This window comes from Staurois parvus, unplaced genomic scaffold, assembly GCF_062004578.1.
Source record: "Staurois parvus isolate SC_StPar_1 unplaced genomic scaffold, SC_StPar_1.0 ptg000091l, whole genome shotgun sequence".
Classification (NCBI taxonomy): Eukaryota; Metazoa; Chordata; class Amphibia; order Anura; family Ranidae; genus Staurois; species Staurois parvus.
In genome coordinates this window covers 1,590,897-1,607,195 of record NW_028317887.1, presented here as the reverse complement: position 1 = coordinate 1,607,195, position 16,299 = coordinate 1,590,897, and the positions used below count along the sequence as shown (strand labels likewise).

The following is a 16,299-nucleotide window of genomic DNA, read 5'->3' as shown; positions in this document are numbered from 1 at the left end:
TATTCTGCGTTGCAATCTTTCATCAATTTTCCTCATCCGTCCACGACCAGGGAGATTAGCTACAGTGCCATGGGTTGCAAACTTCTTGATAATGTTGCGCACTGTGGACAAAGGCAAATCTAGTTCTCTGGAGATGGACTTGTAACCTTGAGATTGTTGATATTTTGCCACAATTTTGGTTCTCAGGTCCTCAGACAGTTCTCGTCTCCTCTTTCTGTTGTCCATGCTTAGTGTGGCACAGACAGACACACAATGCAAAGGTTAAGTGAACGTCTCTCCTTTTTATCTGCTTTCAGGTGTGATTTCTATATTGCCCACACCTGTTACTTGCCCCAGGTGAGTTTACAGGAGCATCACATGCTTGTAACATTCTTATTTATCCGCAGTTGTGAAAGGGTGCCAATACTTTTGTCCAGCCCATTTTTGGAGGTTTGTGTGACATTATGTCGAATTTGCTTTCTTTCCTCCCTTTTTTTGTTTTGTCCCAATACACACAAAGGGAATAAACATGTGTATAGCAAAACATGTGTTAATGCAATACGTTTCGTGAGAAATACATGATTTCCTGGAGAAATATCAAGGGTGCCAACAATTTCGGCCATGACTGTATAGCTGATAAGAATTGCCAAGGAGTTACAATTTTTGTCTGATCTGTCAAAAGGGCATTCTTCCAGATGCTTTGTGGCTTATCAATATGCATTTTATCACATTCCAGCCTCATAGCATCTTTATGCTTTTCTTGCAACAGTGGACTCCTCCAGGGTCTTCCTTTGAGCCCACTGTCATACAATATTAGACACTGATGTACCTTGACTATGGAGTTCAGTTCTTTGAAAGTTTTATCTACAATTCACACTATCCTTGTTCAGTCTGGGGTCAATTTTTTTCTAGCAGCTATGCCCAGGAAGATTGGCTACACTTCACTTCCATGGACCTTAATATTTGCAACTGTGATCAAATGAACAGCTGCTTGGAAATGGTTTAATAGCCTTTACGCTTACATGATGATCTATAACTTTTTTTCTGATCACCTTAGAACGTTTTCTCTTTGTTTTCTCTGGTCCACGTTTAGTGTGGGGCACACAATGATACCAAAGAGCAGTTTGACTACTTTTCTTCATTTAAACCAGGGGTCAGCAGCCAGTAGATCGTGATCTACCAGTAGATCTCAGCCAGGTGACTGGTAGATCACGGTCAGGGCTTGCTGGCCCGCCATCCCAGAGCAACAGAGTGCAATGCAGAGGGACTACTTGTAAAGTTGGAGCTGTAGTAGGAAGCAGGAGCCGCATAAGTTGATGTCTCCTCTGTAGTGCTGGCTCCTATGCCCTGTCCTGGTTGGTGGTTATAGCACCTGCCAAGCATGACCCATTCAAGTGAATGAGACCGCCCTGCAACCTTGTACAGTACAGTAAACAAGGGGTAAACAGGCAAAGGTGTGTTGCTTTCTCAACACCTGCTTTAATCCCTTGGACCCCGTAAAAGCATGCAGTTGCAGGGCACTTGCAGAGTGACCCCATTTACCTGAAAGGGTCTCGACCGAAAGGCAGTAGCACCCACCAAAAGCAAAAAGGGATGTAATTCCTGCTGCGGCATCTCTATATCTTTGACTGCTGCCCAGCAGCTAAAGGGGGTAGGGATGGGCGGGGGGGTAGCAAAACACCATGACTCAACCGCAGGGTTTAACCACCCCCAACTTAACATGTGAACAAGCACTAAGTGTCACTGCCGCATGCAACCAAGGACTCATTCACAAGTTCAGCAGGCACTGCTGATCCTCTGCAAACTGATACAAGTGTGTTTGACAGGGGGTGATATGTTGCCTCCTCACCACCTGATTTAAAGCCATGCTTGCTCTACCCAATTGTGACATGATAGTACGGCAATTAGAGGTTTAAATCAGGTGTGAGGTGACACTGGCCCACACTATGCCTGGTGATCTTTGACTTCTCCCATGTTGTTCAAGTAGATCTCCACCTCTTTAAGCTTGCCTACCCCTGATTTAAACAAACTGACTGATTATGAGATTGAAGACATGTGATACTAATTACAGAAAACCATTAGTTTGAAATATGACTATGATCCAATTCATACTCTTTTCTGGGGGTACAAATAAATGTGTCCATGCCATTTTACAATATTGTTGTAAAATAAGCAATAATTCATCTTTTGTCACACTTTCTTTGCTCTATGACATACTAATGGTGTGTAGGTATGCATATATCAGACAATTTTCACTTAAGAGGAATGAAGCATTGGGGTGGATTTACTAAAGGCAAATAGACTATGTACTTCGCAAGTGCGGTTGCACTATTTTCCTTAGAAAATTTTAAATGTAGCAAAGCTTCACTTTGTGAAGGATATCCAAGGTACCCACTTTGCAAAGAATACGAAGGTGGAAGAAAAAAAAAAAAAAAGAAACACCGAATTTTTGCTTGCACGGAACTGGACAATGGGATTCACCGCATTCACTAAGCTCTGGGAAAACTGAGTGGAACTGCACTTTCAGAGTGCACAGTCTATTTGCCTTTAGTAAATCATCCCAATTGTTTCAATGAGCTGTAGGGGTACCAACAAATTTAGCCCATGGCTGTAGCAAGCAGGGACATTCAATTTTAACTTTTCTCAAAATAAAACTAAGGGGCTTGTTTATAAAGCAGCAGGATGGACTAAATGCAGTCATACAGCTGCTTTTGCACAAAGAAATCTTCGAGCACATTTGTATAGAACAGTGTGCCTTGCAAATGTGCAAGCAAAGAACCATTCATTCCTATGAACTGGGGAAAAAAGTGTGTGTGTGTTGTCGGGGGGGTTGGATGGTGTCAGGGTGGTGGAGTAGGAAACCTGTCACAATGACTTTGGCAAGTCTTGGAACAAGGTTCTCCTATCTGCCGGACATCTGAGACTCCGCACTGTGCTCTGCATTTTATAAATAAAACATCAAATGCAGATCGCAATGTTTTGCAGCAATGTCGTATGTGAAGAATGGATTCTGCTTGCTAACTTAAGTAGGCCCCTGTGTGCTCTGCTACATATGTGATTCAACTCCAGCCCCACCTTTACTCAAAGCTGGATATCCACCAGGAGAAATTAGTGTGATTTGGTTCAGTAATTAGAATAAAGCGACTATTTAAAGGAAACCTGTGCGGAGAGATATATGCAGTCTTCCAGTGCTGCCTTTGCCTATTGCCAGGCCTGTCTACTAATCACCCTTCAGTAATTTAAGGCCAAATTTACACATTATGATTGTTGGTGCGTTGTAATGCCTGCATTTCCTAAAGGCACCCCAACACACCTTACCAATGAATGTGCTTAATGCTTAGCAGTGTAATGATGCATGTACCTTTTTTGGTGCATCTTGTTGCGGTAGCTGTCCTATTCTAATGAATGGGTTGCCTTAACACAACATGTGGTTATGTGTTTGCACTTAAACAAAAATGTAAATGGGGCCTGAGCCACTGACGAGGAACAAGTACATTGTTCAGGAGTTAGGACTCCACTTGCTCTGAGACCATGACTGAAAGAACTGAAAAACAATATTTTTAGAAGAGGGTCAGAAATAGCAGCGTATGTACAGGTTTCATACAGGAGTGCAGTAGAAAAGTCAGCGTGTTAATGTAGAGCATAAGTGCTTTTTAAAAACTGCACAGAATGGGAACTTTATTACTTAGGTCATCTGCATTTCCTACACTGTATAGATTGTTTTTACTTGTGCATTAGGCCGCTTGCACATGGACGTCATCATTCACTGATGTTTATGCAACATTTTACTCAGGATCTTTCTGTTAACAAGATCCTGAGTAAAAGACCTTGCGTATATGCACATAAATGTGCGTATGCGTATATATGCGTTGAATTCTTCTTCATCCTCTTCTAAGTGCCAGTGTTGGGATATATATGGGATATATATGCGTAAATTACTGCACTCAAATGTAAATTGTTCTGTTTTTAGTTTATGGCTCTGTACTCCTTGCTGTATTACTGGTCTTTATGCAGCTGTGTGCATTGTTCCATAGACAACAATGCGCCTGTGTTCAGATCTGTGCTAGAGGCCTAAATGTCAGAATTTTTTTAAAAATTCTTACAAGCGTATATATACAGCAGCAGATGACAGATTTTTTTTTTTAGCTTCCCGTCTAGCAGCCATCTATGGTTCCTTTTCAAACTACAAAGAATTTCAACTAAAACATACATTTTATCAGTTTTCATTTAGGTTATCCTGCTTTTAAAAACAATAGTTCTATGTATAGCTTGCCCATGGATTTTTGGTCCTCAACCATTACCATGCTTGCCCCAAGAGGCTCCTGCCGTGCATTAATATTAAAATAAACCTGTCCTTAAAGATATGCAGGGGCTGCAATTCTTGCTCACTTCCTAAACCTGCTAGTTACCAGGCTGTCATGCTGATTCAGTAACTTGAAAACTTCCTGGAAGTCAGAATGTTGGAAGTTCCTCGTCTAGGTCTTTTAGTCAGAAACAGCCAGACAACTACCATTTTCAAGAGGTCTATGGCAGCCAAAGCCATCCTTTCATAACATGGGTCCATTAGGTCAGGTAAACAATTAAATATAACTTAACTGATAACAGTTATTGACATATTTTTACATTAGCGTTGGGTACAGACTTCAGTTGGCAACTGGTTTGTACTAACGATTGTCGAGTAAACATGCAATTTTTCATCAAGTGAACTTGTATGTCTGTGGCTATGAAGAGAGAAGGGAGGCTCTGAAGAGGTCAATCTCTTACCAGAAAATAATAGCCTTTGTTTTCCCCAGGGGAAAAAAGTAGGAGACCTCAGAGGAAGCCTAAAAACCTTTGACCATTCCATTTAGTAAAAGGCTGAATTAGGTGAACGTTCCTTCATATCTGCAGGCACCTTTAGTGTAGCTACTGCCATCTGTAACACAAGTTTGTTTGCTCACTAACTGTCAAAAACTTGAATTCTCTCAGAAATTTATTAAAGTCACAATTGACTAGCCAAGGGTAAACAATTATTGGCTTTAGCCTGTCCAACAGGCAGCTGCAACCTTATACACTATATACTGATTGATTGATTTCTTTTGTTCAGCTTGAGGGCTGAAGTTAAGGAATTCCATACTAAAGAGCACGGATAGACTAATCTCCTGCTGCATCTATTGTATTGTGACATCTGGTACCACCAGCTGGAAGAATACTCAAACAGTGCCTGCATCAAATTGCATATAAACAGGTGATTGGACACTGGCAAGCGTTTAAGGACATGCCCACTGGGTGCCTTCCCTATAATCCTACCGCCCAGAGTTTTGTAGCAGGCAATGCAGAGTAAACTAAGGGAAGGAAGGACTGTACACCAAGATATGGAAGTAAGGAGTGTATTGGAAATTATTTATTAATTAGTCTTGGGGCCTCTCATGAATCTAGTAACAGTACTAGCAAAAGATACAGGTTATTCTATTTTTAAGAACCAATATGGCAACTATGAGACCTATGGCAACTGCCGGTACCTCCTCTGGAACAAAGTTTACTAAGGATTTGTGAGATTCCTCATCAGACAGAACCTCCACAGCAAAAGGGCCAGAGGCTGCTACAACTGCAGGTACATCAGACATGGGGATCAGACATGTTGTACAGCTAAAAAAGGACAGCATATTTGGCAACACCAGTGAAAACTGTAGGTACTCACAAACTAACTGCTGAAAGCAGGAGAGTTTCGAATGGTCGAAGGTGACTTGGTGACAGCAAAGTCTAACTGAGGTGAAACTATACTTCCTGCAAACAGCAGCAATGGTGGGAAAGTGGTAACGCATGCTGAAGAGGTGGGAACAGAGCATCAAGCGCACACGTGCAACAGTTCAGCTAGTGATGCAGCACTTGCTTTCCAGGGTTAAAATGCTAGGAAATTAACAGAAAAAGGGGTAATAATGGAGCTCAATGGCATCAAAAAGTGTAGTAACCCCTGATGCTGGGCCCATGCAGCATATTCATTAAAAAGTCTTTAGAAAATGGGTCACACCAGAGACTGCCACGACTATGGACCTGGAAAAAGCAGTTAACTAACACAGTACATAAAGGTCTGGAAAGCACCACAATCAAAGCTCAGTGCCAGAAGGTCACTTTCCAGGCAGATCCCATAATCTTCAGACCAGAGCAATCCCGGTATGGCCTCTAAAGCTATTGCTGAGGATACGCTAAACCAGATAACTGCATAGAGAACCCAGCAGAGCAGCAAGTACATAAAGTCTTGATTGAAGAAAAAAATAAATAAACAGAAGTGGCTAGTTAAACTGTTCTCAGTAGTGAAACAATGTCCATGCTCTGCGGTCACAAGCCATAAATTGAAGCATGCCAAAAGGGGTTATACCTGGCTGGCCAACAGCTTTTGTTTGTCACTGTCCAAATACATTATATTATGCCATCCCCCAAAAAAACTTGCTTTGGGCATTACGTCAACAGGTGACTGTTTCCCAGTTTACTCCTAAAATCGTCATCAATAATGGCAATCCCTATAATCTACCACAGTGTGTTAGAATACAATACTTTAGTTTAGATTTGTGCTTATATAAAAAGAAATATCTGTTGCAGGAAAAATACAACAGCTGCCTAAGGGTCCTTTCACACGGCCGTTCCGTTTTCTTCATCCACTCACTCACGTTTTGTTCGTTAGAAAATCAGATCCGGACTTCAGTTTTTACATTCGTTGTGTACATCCACTTTCTGATGAATTTCTACTTTTTGGAACAATTAGAATTCTAATCTGAAGAATAGCTGGTTGCTAAGGAGTGGGTCAGCAAGCCGGTAGCCGCGTCCTTACAACCGACAGGTGGGGAGGGATGTTTTTTTTTCACCATTTTTATTGCCGGCAATTGTTTTTACATTCAGCTGTCAGAGAGAACCCCACTGACAGCTGGTGAGTCATCGCCAAAAAAGGTGCGCTTCAGTTTTTTTTTAACAGAAGAATAATAAGGCTTTCTTCCGTTTCAAAAACACAGATGTTAACGGAAGCGGATATAAATGGATGATCATCCGGTTACCCTTAGAGATACATAGATGTAAGTTTGTCATCCATCAACTGATGGATGAAAAAACGACAAACAGAAAGCCTGTGTAAAAGGGGCCTAAAGTGCCACACATAATGTTGATGTAATCATCTTTCGTTGTGCTATAAACCTCAGAAAAAGGATATGAGACAGGCCATATGTATAGCATCAGTAAGGTCAACAGACAATACAATGGAAGTGTCTATATTGCCACAGCTACCAGATTCCAAAAGTTAGTTTACTTGTATGGGAGGTGGACAATGACTAATTATAGAAGGTCATGTAGACAACTTTTTTCCTCCAATTAGTTTTTTTTTTTCTAAAAAAAAATTTAGTATTCCTTTTAAAATATTATGTTGAATTTATTCCAACAATGTATTGCAATCCTTATCCCTAATTTATCCCTATGGACATTTAATTTATGCCCTCCTCTAATGATTACTGCAAAATGTAAATATCCATCACATCATCTAACAACCACATACTATACAGTAACCACTTCACTGCTCATAGACTGGACAGTAAACGGTTATCTTGTCTACCGTGCATCTCACTAGAAAGTGTAATTTCAAAATGTATTTGTTTAGAAGAAAGTGTAAAAAAAAATATCCTATTTTCAGGTGCTCATTTAATGCTTACAACTCATAAAATCTATTCTATAAAAGCTGTAGAAATAAATGGGAGGCCTGGATCCTTTTACTCAACAGAAGAATGATGTACTTTACAACGTTTATGCTGTAATAGATGTAGAACTGCCCAAGTAATGACTGATCCAGTTTTTCAGTATACAAATGAACAATTAAAACCTACTGGGCTAATACGTATCTATACGTTGGTCTGGAAAGATCCCATTTCAACCATCAGATCTTCACTTAGCAATTTTCCCCATCTGTTTCTATGTATGGAAAATAAGGCAGCTTTGTGCCTTTGTTGTAGAGTCTGAATCTATCCAGGTAGAGGAAAAGGTAGAGTCTTTGGTTGAAAGCTCTTCAATCAGTGCAATAAGTCTGGTGCGGTTTAGTTTTGGTATCTGACATAGATTTAGATTACAGATCAGAAACTGATGCTGGAATTACTCCTTTCTCAATTAAATGTGCCTTAAACACTTTGTAGATGCTTAGTTGTTGTTCGGGTTGTAGCACGAGAAGCTGTTGCAAGACTTTGCTCGGATTGGGACCTCTACAGATGGAGAAAGAAAACAGATTCTGTAAATTAAGTATACTTATACATTTAGGACAAAGATTATGTTAAGTAAGGGCGATCAAACAGAGACTTAAACTGTACTTGCATTCAAATAATAAATAGCAAATGAGGGAATGGTTTTAACCTGGCAATCCACTATCACCCTTTTCTTTCATATAGACTAGCATGTTTCATGATTATTCCTTCCCAGGATATTGTAGGTCAGGTAGTAGTATCCAAAATTAACAATGTCCGACTACCAATTGTACTGGTATAGGTTTACCCAGGTACCATCTACCTATATGGATACAGCACTATGGTAACTGTACTAGCTGTCACTATACAGGCTTGCCCTGGGGTTATCACCACTCGCTGTGCATCTTGCCATCTTATAGGTCAGGGCTCAAAATTTCCACTTGCCTGCTCGCATTTGGCGAGTGGAAATAATGTGGGGGCGAGTGTGTCCTGGGCTGGAGCCATGATATGAGGGGAGGTAAAATGCACTTTTTCCGGAGAACAATCCTTGCCTTGTTCTGCCAACATTCCTCTAGTGCTTTTTCCTTCCCCCACTCACCGACAATGTTTTATCTGTGGGTGGCACGGATTAGCACAGTATAGTCATCCTATTTTCCACAGCACACTGGCGCAGATGGCGGCACCAGAGAATGGGACTCTGATGGGGATACCTGATGTAAAGGGGAATCTGATGGAGACACCTGATGTAAAGGAGGATTCTGACGGGGACACCTGTGTAAAGGAGGATTCTAATGGGGACACCTGATGTAAAGGGGAATCTAATGGGACACCTGGTGTAAAGGGGGAACCTCATGGGGACACCTGATGTAAAGGGGGAATCTCATGGGGACACCTGATGTAAAAGGGTGATGTGATGGGTGTTTAATTTAATAATTATTTTTGTAACTTTATTCTGCATAAAACATTTACAGTGTAATTTAATGAGAGAATTTAAGAGGGTGTGTTTAGGGGCAGAATTAGGGACAGGGCAGGGAAGGGGTTGAGTGGGGCAATTGGTGGTGAGTAACTCTCAAGGCCTGGCTAGTAGCTCAGGACTTGACATTTTGAGCTCTGTTATAGGTTATTGACACATATCATCTTAACGTCTATGCACTGCACTCCACACAGTTCTTGATTAAGTCATTCTATCACCTTTTGCACTTGCCACCAGCCATCTTCACGCTACTCTACTACTATGTTTCATTACATGCTGTCCTCCACATACACAGTCTGTACCATCAATGTTATTAATCTCACACTGCCTGCCAAGACAATATCATACCTACTGGATATGCAGATCAAAAGCCACTCTTTAATCTAGTTGAGTTCTGCAACATATGTCACCAGCAAACAAATTTACTTCTAGAAATATTTTCTCTTTTTTAAAGAGTTATGATGTTTCGGCTTGTGCAGGATTCCCTATGGAATATGACTCCTGGGTCAACTGTTTGTTGGGGAATACTTTGTCTCATCACTACTGCTTCTCCCCATATATGTCAGCACTGGTGCTTTCTGGCCCTAGACAGAATCCTGTAAAATGATCTATACTCAGTGTAATTTTTTCTCTGTAACCCTTCCTCACTTTCTTAAAAATCTGTTTTGTATGTGCCCCCAGCAATAAAAACTTGGCAGAGGCTGCAACCCTTCCTTGCATTATCCAATGCAAAACACATTTTCACTGCAGCAGAGGTTTAAATGTGCTATTTTTTTAAAGTAGAACTATAGGCAAAACTTCAGTTTGGTAATGGAGGGTTATAACCCTTGTCAATTGTTTTTTTGCCATCTGTGCCCCACTTCCTCTCCCAGAGCCAAAACAGGAAGTGAGAGGAAATCCCTATAAATTAAAGCAATCCCTTGGGGACCCCTAGGTAACCAGAACCAGTGTCCCCATTGGAAGATGTCCCCCCTATTACTTTTATGGGGACAACCCAAAATGTGGGATTTTCTTTTACTTTCACTTTCAATGATAATGGTAAACAGGACAAATAAAGAGGATGAATCTCCAAAATGGGTGCATAGACCGCAATAAAAACCTGACAGGTTGTCTAATCCCTATCCATTCTGTCCAAAACTCAAAGAAAGGGTTTCTCATACTGGGGACCTCCAGTTCCACTGGAGTTTAGGTGTTAAGGGATGACATTAGGGACTAAATTACTTCAGGGATTAGCAGCCAAATACTTCTAACCTATAGATAATTTAATTTATAATGTACACATTACAGAGCATTATATGATGTTAGCCAATGCTTTTGTGTTTTATAATCTTTTTGTATCTAACCAACACAATTTACACTTAAGTCCATATATATTTGAAGCCAGGCACAATTTATTTTTTTATACACAATCCCTCCATTTTCAGGGACTCAAATGTAATTGGACAAATGAATATAATCATAAATAAAATGTTCATTTTTAATATTTTGTTGAGAATCCTTTACTGTCAATGACTGCCTGAAGTCTGGAACCCATGGACATTACCAAAGACTGGGTTTCCTCCTTTCTGATGCTTTGCCAGGTTCTAACTGCAGCTGTCTTCAGCTGTTCTTTGTTTGTGGGTCTTTCTGCCTTTAGTTTTGTCTTCTGCAAGTGAAATGCATGCTCAATTGGGTTGAGATCAGGGGACTGACTCAGCCATTGCAGAATATTCCACTTTTCCTTCAAAAGCTCCTGGGTTGCTTTTGCAGTGTGTTTTGGATCATTGTCCATCTGTATTGTGAAGCGTCGTCCAATCAACGTTGCTGCATTTGGCTGAATCTGGGCTGACAGTATATCTCTAAACACTGCAGAATTCATCCGACTCTGTCTTCTGTCACATCATCAATAAACACCACTGGAAGCCATGCATGCCCATGCCATCACAATGCCTCCACCATGTTTTACAGATGATGTTTTGTGCTTTGGATCATGAGCTGTTCCAAGCCTTCTCTACACTTTTATCTTCCCGTCATTCTGGTACAGATTAATCTTAGTTTCATCTGTCCAAAGAATGCTTTTCCAGAACTGGTCTGACTTTTTTAGATGTTTTTTGGCAAAGTCTAATCTGGCTGTTATATTCTTCAGGCTTATGATTAGTTTGCACCATGTGGTGAACCCTCTGTATTTGCTCTCGTGAAGTCTTCGCTTAATTGTAGACTTTGACAATGATACGCCCACATCCTGGAGAGTGTCCTTCACTTGTCTGGATGTTGTGAATGGGTTTTTATTTACCATAGAGAGGATTCTGCGATCATCCACCACTGTTGTCTTCCATGGGCGCCCATGCCTTTTTATATTGCTGAGCTCACCAGTGTGTTCTTCTTTCCTCAGAACGTACCAAACTGTTGATTTGGCCACTCCTAATGTTGCTGCTATCTCTCTTTGAACGCATGATGTAGGTTCACAGCAATGGATTCCAAATGCATATACCACACTCAGAATCAACTCCAGACCTTTTACCTGCTTAATTGATAAAGAAGTAACGAAGGAGTAGCCCACACCTGGCCATGAAACAGCTTTTGATTCAATTGTCCAATTACTTTTGGTCCCTTGAAAAAAGGGGGATGGCTACTCTTAAGAGTTGTAATTCCTAAACCCTTCCTCCAATTTGGATGTACATATCCTCAAATTAAACCTGAGTGTGCACTCTCTGCCCATATCCATTATATAACTATAACTTGAATATGTTTTGGTAAATACCTGAAAAAAACTAAAACTGTGCCTGTGTCCAAATATGTATGGACCTAACTGTATAATCACAATTAGCAACTACATATCTTTGTACAAAGCAAGGGCTGGGTATAGGGAAAATTTGCTATAGCAATAAACTACCTTATAAAACTGGCAATGTAAACATGTACAAAGGTTGCCATCAGGTACTGACAGTCAAAGCGATCCATAATTCCACCATGTCCGGGAATGGTGTCAGCAAAATCCTGTAAAAGTAACATATATTAGTGAAGTGCAACCTCTTTCCTATGGTGAAGAGTGCAAAATAAAAATCCGTTATTTATGATAATGACCACTCCATGTTATGGAAAAAAACTCCATTTCAACAGTAGTCATTGGTATCCCAATAGCCTTTCACCAGTTGAATCCAATGGAGTTTTTTAAAACGCAACACAACACTAGTATAAATGACAACGTACATCAATGCAAAGCACCTGAACAGATGTGTGCTGAAGCCAACAAACACCAAGAAAAAAGTATAGTCATCCAGAGTGCTTCAAACTATAGCTGAGATTATTAATTTATTGTGAAAGGGGTAGGGGTGATGTGGTTCTAAAGCTAGTTCAGAATAGGTTTAAGAACTATACTGTATGTTCCACAAGAAACTACCAAAAGAAGGAATCCTTTCTCATGCAAACTGAAAATGAGCTAGGTCAGCCCCTTGGCTCAAACCTGAATCAGCCAGAAGCTTGTGTCAATGATCTTTTTTTTGCCTCAAGCAGGTTTTGTATCCCCATACAAGTCCTTAGGATTGCAAAACCTACTTGATGCAGATCAAAAGGATGGTCAGGAGGTCAACTGCAGCTGAATTGCAATGGTCAATAAATTCTGAATGTTCTCAGAAGCATTTCAAATGAATGTCAAGCCCAAAGAATTTGTTTTGCTCACCTCTTTCTTTTTTTTCCTCTCATTCTCCCCTTGCTCTTCCTTTCACTTTCCTGCCCATTCTACATCCTCTTCCTACCCTTCCCTTGGATAATACATGGACAAATGCTGAATCTTGATCATTGGGAATGGTTAATTTCTCAGTACTACCTGACTAACCGAGTACTCTCATGTACAACATGTCACGTGCTTCCACCCTACTGGTAGACACGGCTTGACAAAACTACGCTACCACTCGGCCACCACACACAGCTATAAGTGACTGACTTTAGTTGCTGATGGAGTACGTCATGACTCCCCTGTTATGCAAGCCACTGTGGGTGAGAAGGTATGGCGCTTCATTAATCAGTGTCTCCTATTGATACCAGTTGCATTTATTGATACATGTTGAGATTTTGTATATTTTATGGATGTTCGCCCCGAAAGGGGGCATTTGCATTTGTATGTACACTGCATGTTCATAATGTGAATTGTTCCTTTTATTACTCTGTTTCTTTTCTCAATAAAATTGTGTTTGGAAAAAAAAAAAATGGGGAAAAAAAAAAAAACATGCCCAAAGTCTGTTGACACAAGCACAGAGAATGACAGTTTTATAAAATGCTACACTTTATTAATACAATGATACTAATGCTTGTTTATGTACATGGCAGTCTATTATCACCTAAAAATAAGGAAAGCTGAAGAAAGAAATAATATTACCCAGTTGTTTAGATATTACTGAAGAGGTTTTTTTAAAAAATCTGTCTAATATTAATGACATTTCCATGTTAACAACATTGGCAGCACAGGGCTTACCTTAATTTTAAAAGCTCTCTTAAAGCCACTGGCAAAGAATCCTCCAAATGGTCCAATCAATGATCCAAATGTGGAGAGCGCAATACTATGAAACTGGAATGGATAAATCTGGACTGTTTTCTAGAAGACAGACATTTAATAATTCAACAACTATTTCCATATGCTGTTGCTGCTAAAGACATCAAACGATAAGGAAAGATTACAGGATCACATGACTGGATGGTGCCTAGTGAGGACTTCTGGCTCCGGTTTTCGGAACGCATGTTGTCCATACAGAGTCACACTTACCAGCATTAAGCCCACAAGGCTCTTCTGAATGTATTTCATGTTAGATTGTATTGGACTGCACTAAGGTTATTCACAGTCTGGCTTGTTATATCTTGAGGTATGTGACTCTTGGGGTTGTGTCTGCACAGGTAAGGTGAACTTTCCCTATTAGAAAGTGTATATTGTATATGCATGTGCTTTATTTCACTCATTGCTGTCTGTCACCTTGAGAAAGGGTGGCCCTGAAATGTCATTGTGTGGTTAGGCTTGGATCTCACTACTGCGACCCTAAAGTCATGTGACTTCCAGTGCAACTTTGCATTTCAACTTCAATGCAACGTTCATGTGACGTTCATGGGAGTGTAGCACATATTGAACTTTCAAAACCCTCTGAAGTTGCAGCCAAAGCTACAAAGATAAGACAAAGAAACAACTTTTTTGCGACTTTTGTGATTTTAACATTGCAGTCTATGGCACTCATGTCGCAAGGAAGACACAGAAAAGTAGTGCAAGAACTATTTTTTTGTCGCTGCGACATGAGTTGCAGCAATTAGGACGACACCCATTAAAATGAATGTGTTTTGACTTGTCTTACCACTTTGTGTCGCACATTGCAGCAAGTTGCATGAGAGGTTGCAGCAGAGTGAACCAGGGCTAACTCTGAATATTTGTAAATGACCTAATTAGAATTCTAAGGCTGACAGACTTGAGTGCTAGCTCTCCCTACTAATTGCTGTTGATCTTGTCTTTGTTAGCCATGCACTCTCAACAAAAGAAACAAAAAGGGGTGGTGCTGGATGGATTTGTTACAATTTTAGAAGTCTAGCCTGTTGACAACCAACTATAGGTATAGTGAAGAAGTGAGCATAGCCATCTAGGGACAAAAAGTGTTGTTTGCGGGATTACCATTTTAAATTATAGGGGGGAAAAATGAAAAGAAAAAACAAACGCAGCCTACATCTAGATCTAAGAACTGGTAAGGTGCAATATATTACATTTTTGTTTTTGGGTTTAGACAAGTTTTAAATAAGCCACTATGGGTCAGGCACATTTCATTAGACATTTTGCCTGCAATCACTTACATCCACATACTGAATACTTACTATTCAATACTATAATCTTGTAATACTATGTAATACTGAATAAGTTCTTAACAATGAGACTACCCGACACCTATGGAAGCAGCGAATCTGGGGCTACCTGTAATGACATGCTTATTCTGTAAACACTAATATGAAAAAAGAGGGTGGAAGTGTTTACTAAGGCATATTGAATAAGTTCAGAGGCTTCTGAAAATCCTCCTACAAATGAGTGGAAAGGTCTATTTATATAACACAGTAATAATGATTATGTCACCTAAAAGAGTCAAACTCACTAAACTAGATTTAATGAACATGACACTATAGTGAGGAAATGTATTGCAAAGTACGCCTTTGTTTCTTCATGTTTTCTATTTTGTTTCTGCTTGTTTGAAACCACAGAATACCTACCCATCCCAGCAATGACTGCAGAAATGAAGGTACAGCATAGTTATGTATCTTGAAGATCTCAGATGGTTCACAGCTGTTAGAGAAGCTGTTCGATTCACTGTTGTATTCCACAGGGCACACAAAGTACTGGAACTGTGATAAGATGTAGGAAAACTGCAAAGCAAAAAATGCAGCAATTACAGTTAGTAAAAACATGTAAACTGTATAAATTATTTGACAATTGGAAAAGTGTGACCACTAGGTAGACATCCCCAGGGAGGTCTATGTGGATCGACTGTATATGAAAAACATGTAAACTGTATAAATTATTTGACAATTGGAAAAGTGTGACCACTAGGTAGACATCCCCAGGGAGGTCTATGTGGATCGACTGTATATGTATTGCAGTGCAAAGAAGCCAGATCGAGATACATATGCATCCAGGGAAGGAGCCAGAGCTAGGGAAGGCTCAGAAAAATAAAAACTACTGTGTTACAGAGGGTGATGGACTGCATCATATACACTATATTGCCATAAAGTATTCGGACACCCCTCAAAATCATTGGATTCAGGTGTTCCAATCACCTCCATGGCCAATGGTGTATAAAATCAAGCACCTAGGCATGCAGACTGCTTCTACAAACATTTGTGAAAGAATGGGTCGCTGTCAGGAGCTCAGTGAATTCAAGCGTGGTACCGTGATAGGTTACCACTTGTGCAATAAGTCCATCCATGAAATGTGAAATATCCTTGCTACTAAATATTCTACGGTCAACTGTTAGCAGTATTATAACAAAGTGGAAGCAACTGGGAACAACAGCAACTCCGCCACGAAGTGGTAGGCCACGTAAAATGACAGAGCGGGGTCGGAACATGCTGAAGCGTACAGTGCGCAGAAGTCACCAACTGTCTGCAGAGTCAATAGCTAAATACCTCCAAACTTTGTGTGGCCTTCAGATTTGCACAACA

At 40.2% G+C, this 16,299-nt stretch overlaps 1 protein-coding gene across 1 annotated transcript in view; it reads right to left on the bottom strand.

The window, feature by feature from the left end:
* Positions 1-592: 592 nt before the first annotated feature.
* The window catches only part of CDS1 (CDP-diacylglycerol synthase 1), a 102,480-nt gene continuing 86,773 nt past the window's right edge, over positions 593-16,299 (bottom strand). The window contains exons 10-13 of the mRNA XM_089670534.1: positions 15,352-15,504; positions 13,595-13,714; positions 12,017-12,120; positions 593-8,192 (exon numbers count right to left, since the gene is read on the bottom strand). Coding sequence (XP_089526660.1) covers positions 8,060-8,192; positions 12,017-12,120; positions 13,595-13,714; positions 15,352-15,504 — 510 coding nt within the window. The 3' untranslated portion in view covers positions 593-8,059. The remainder of the gene's footprint in view (positions 8,193-12,016; positions 12,121-13,594; positions 13,715-15,351; positions 15,505-16,299) is intronic.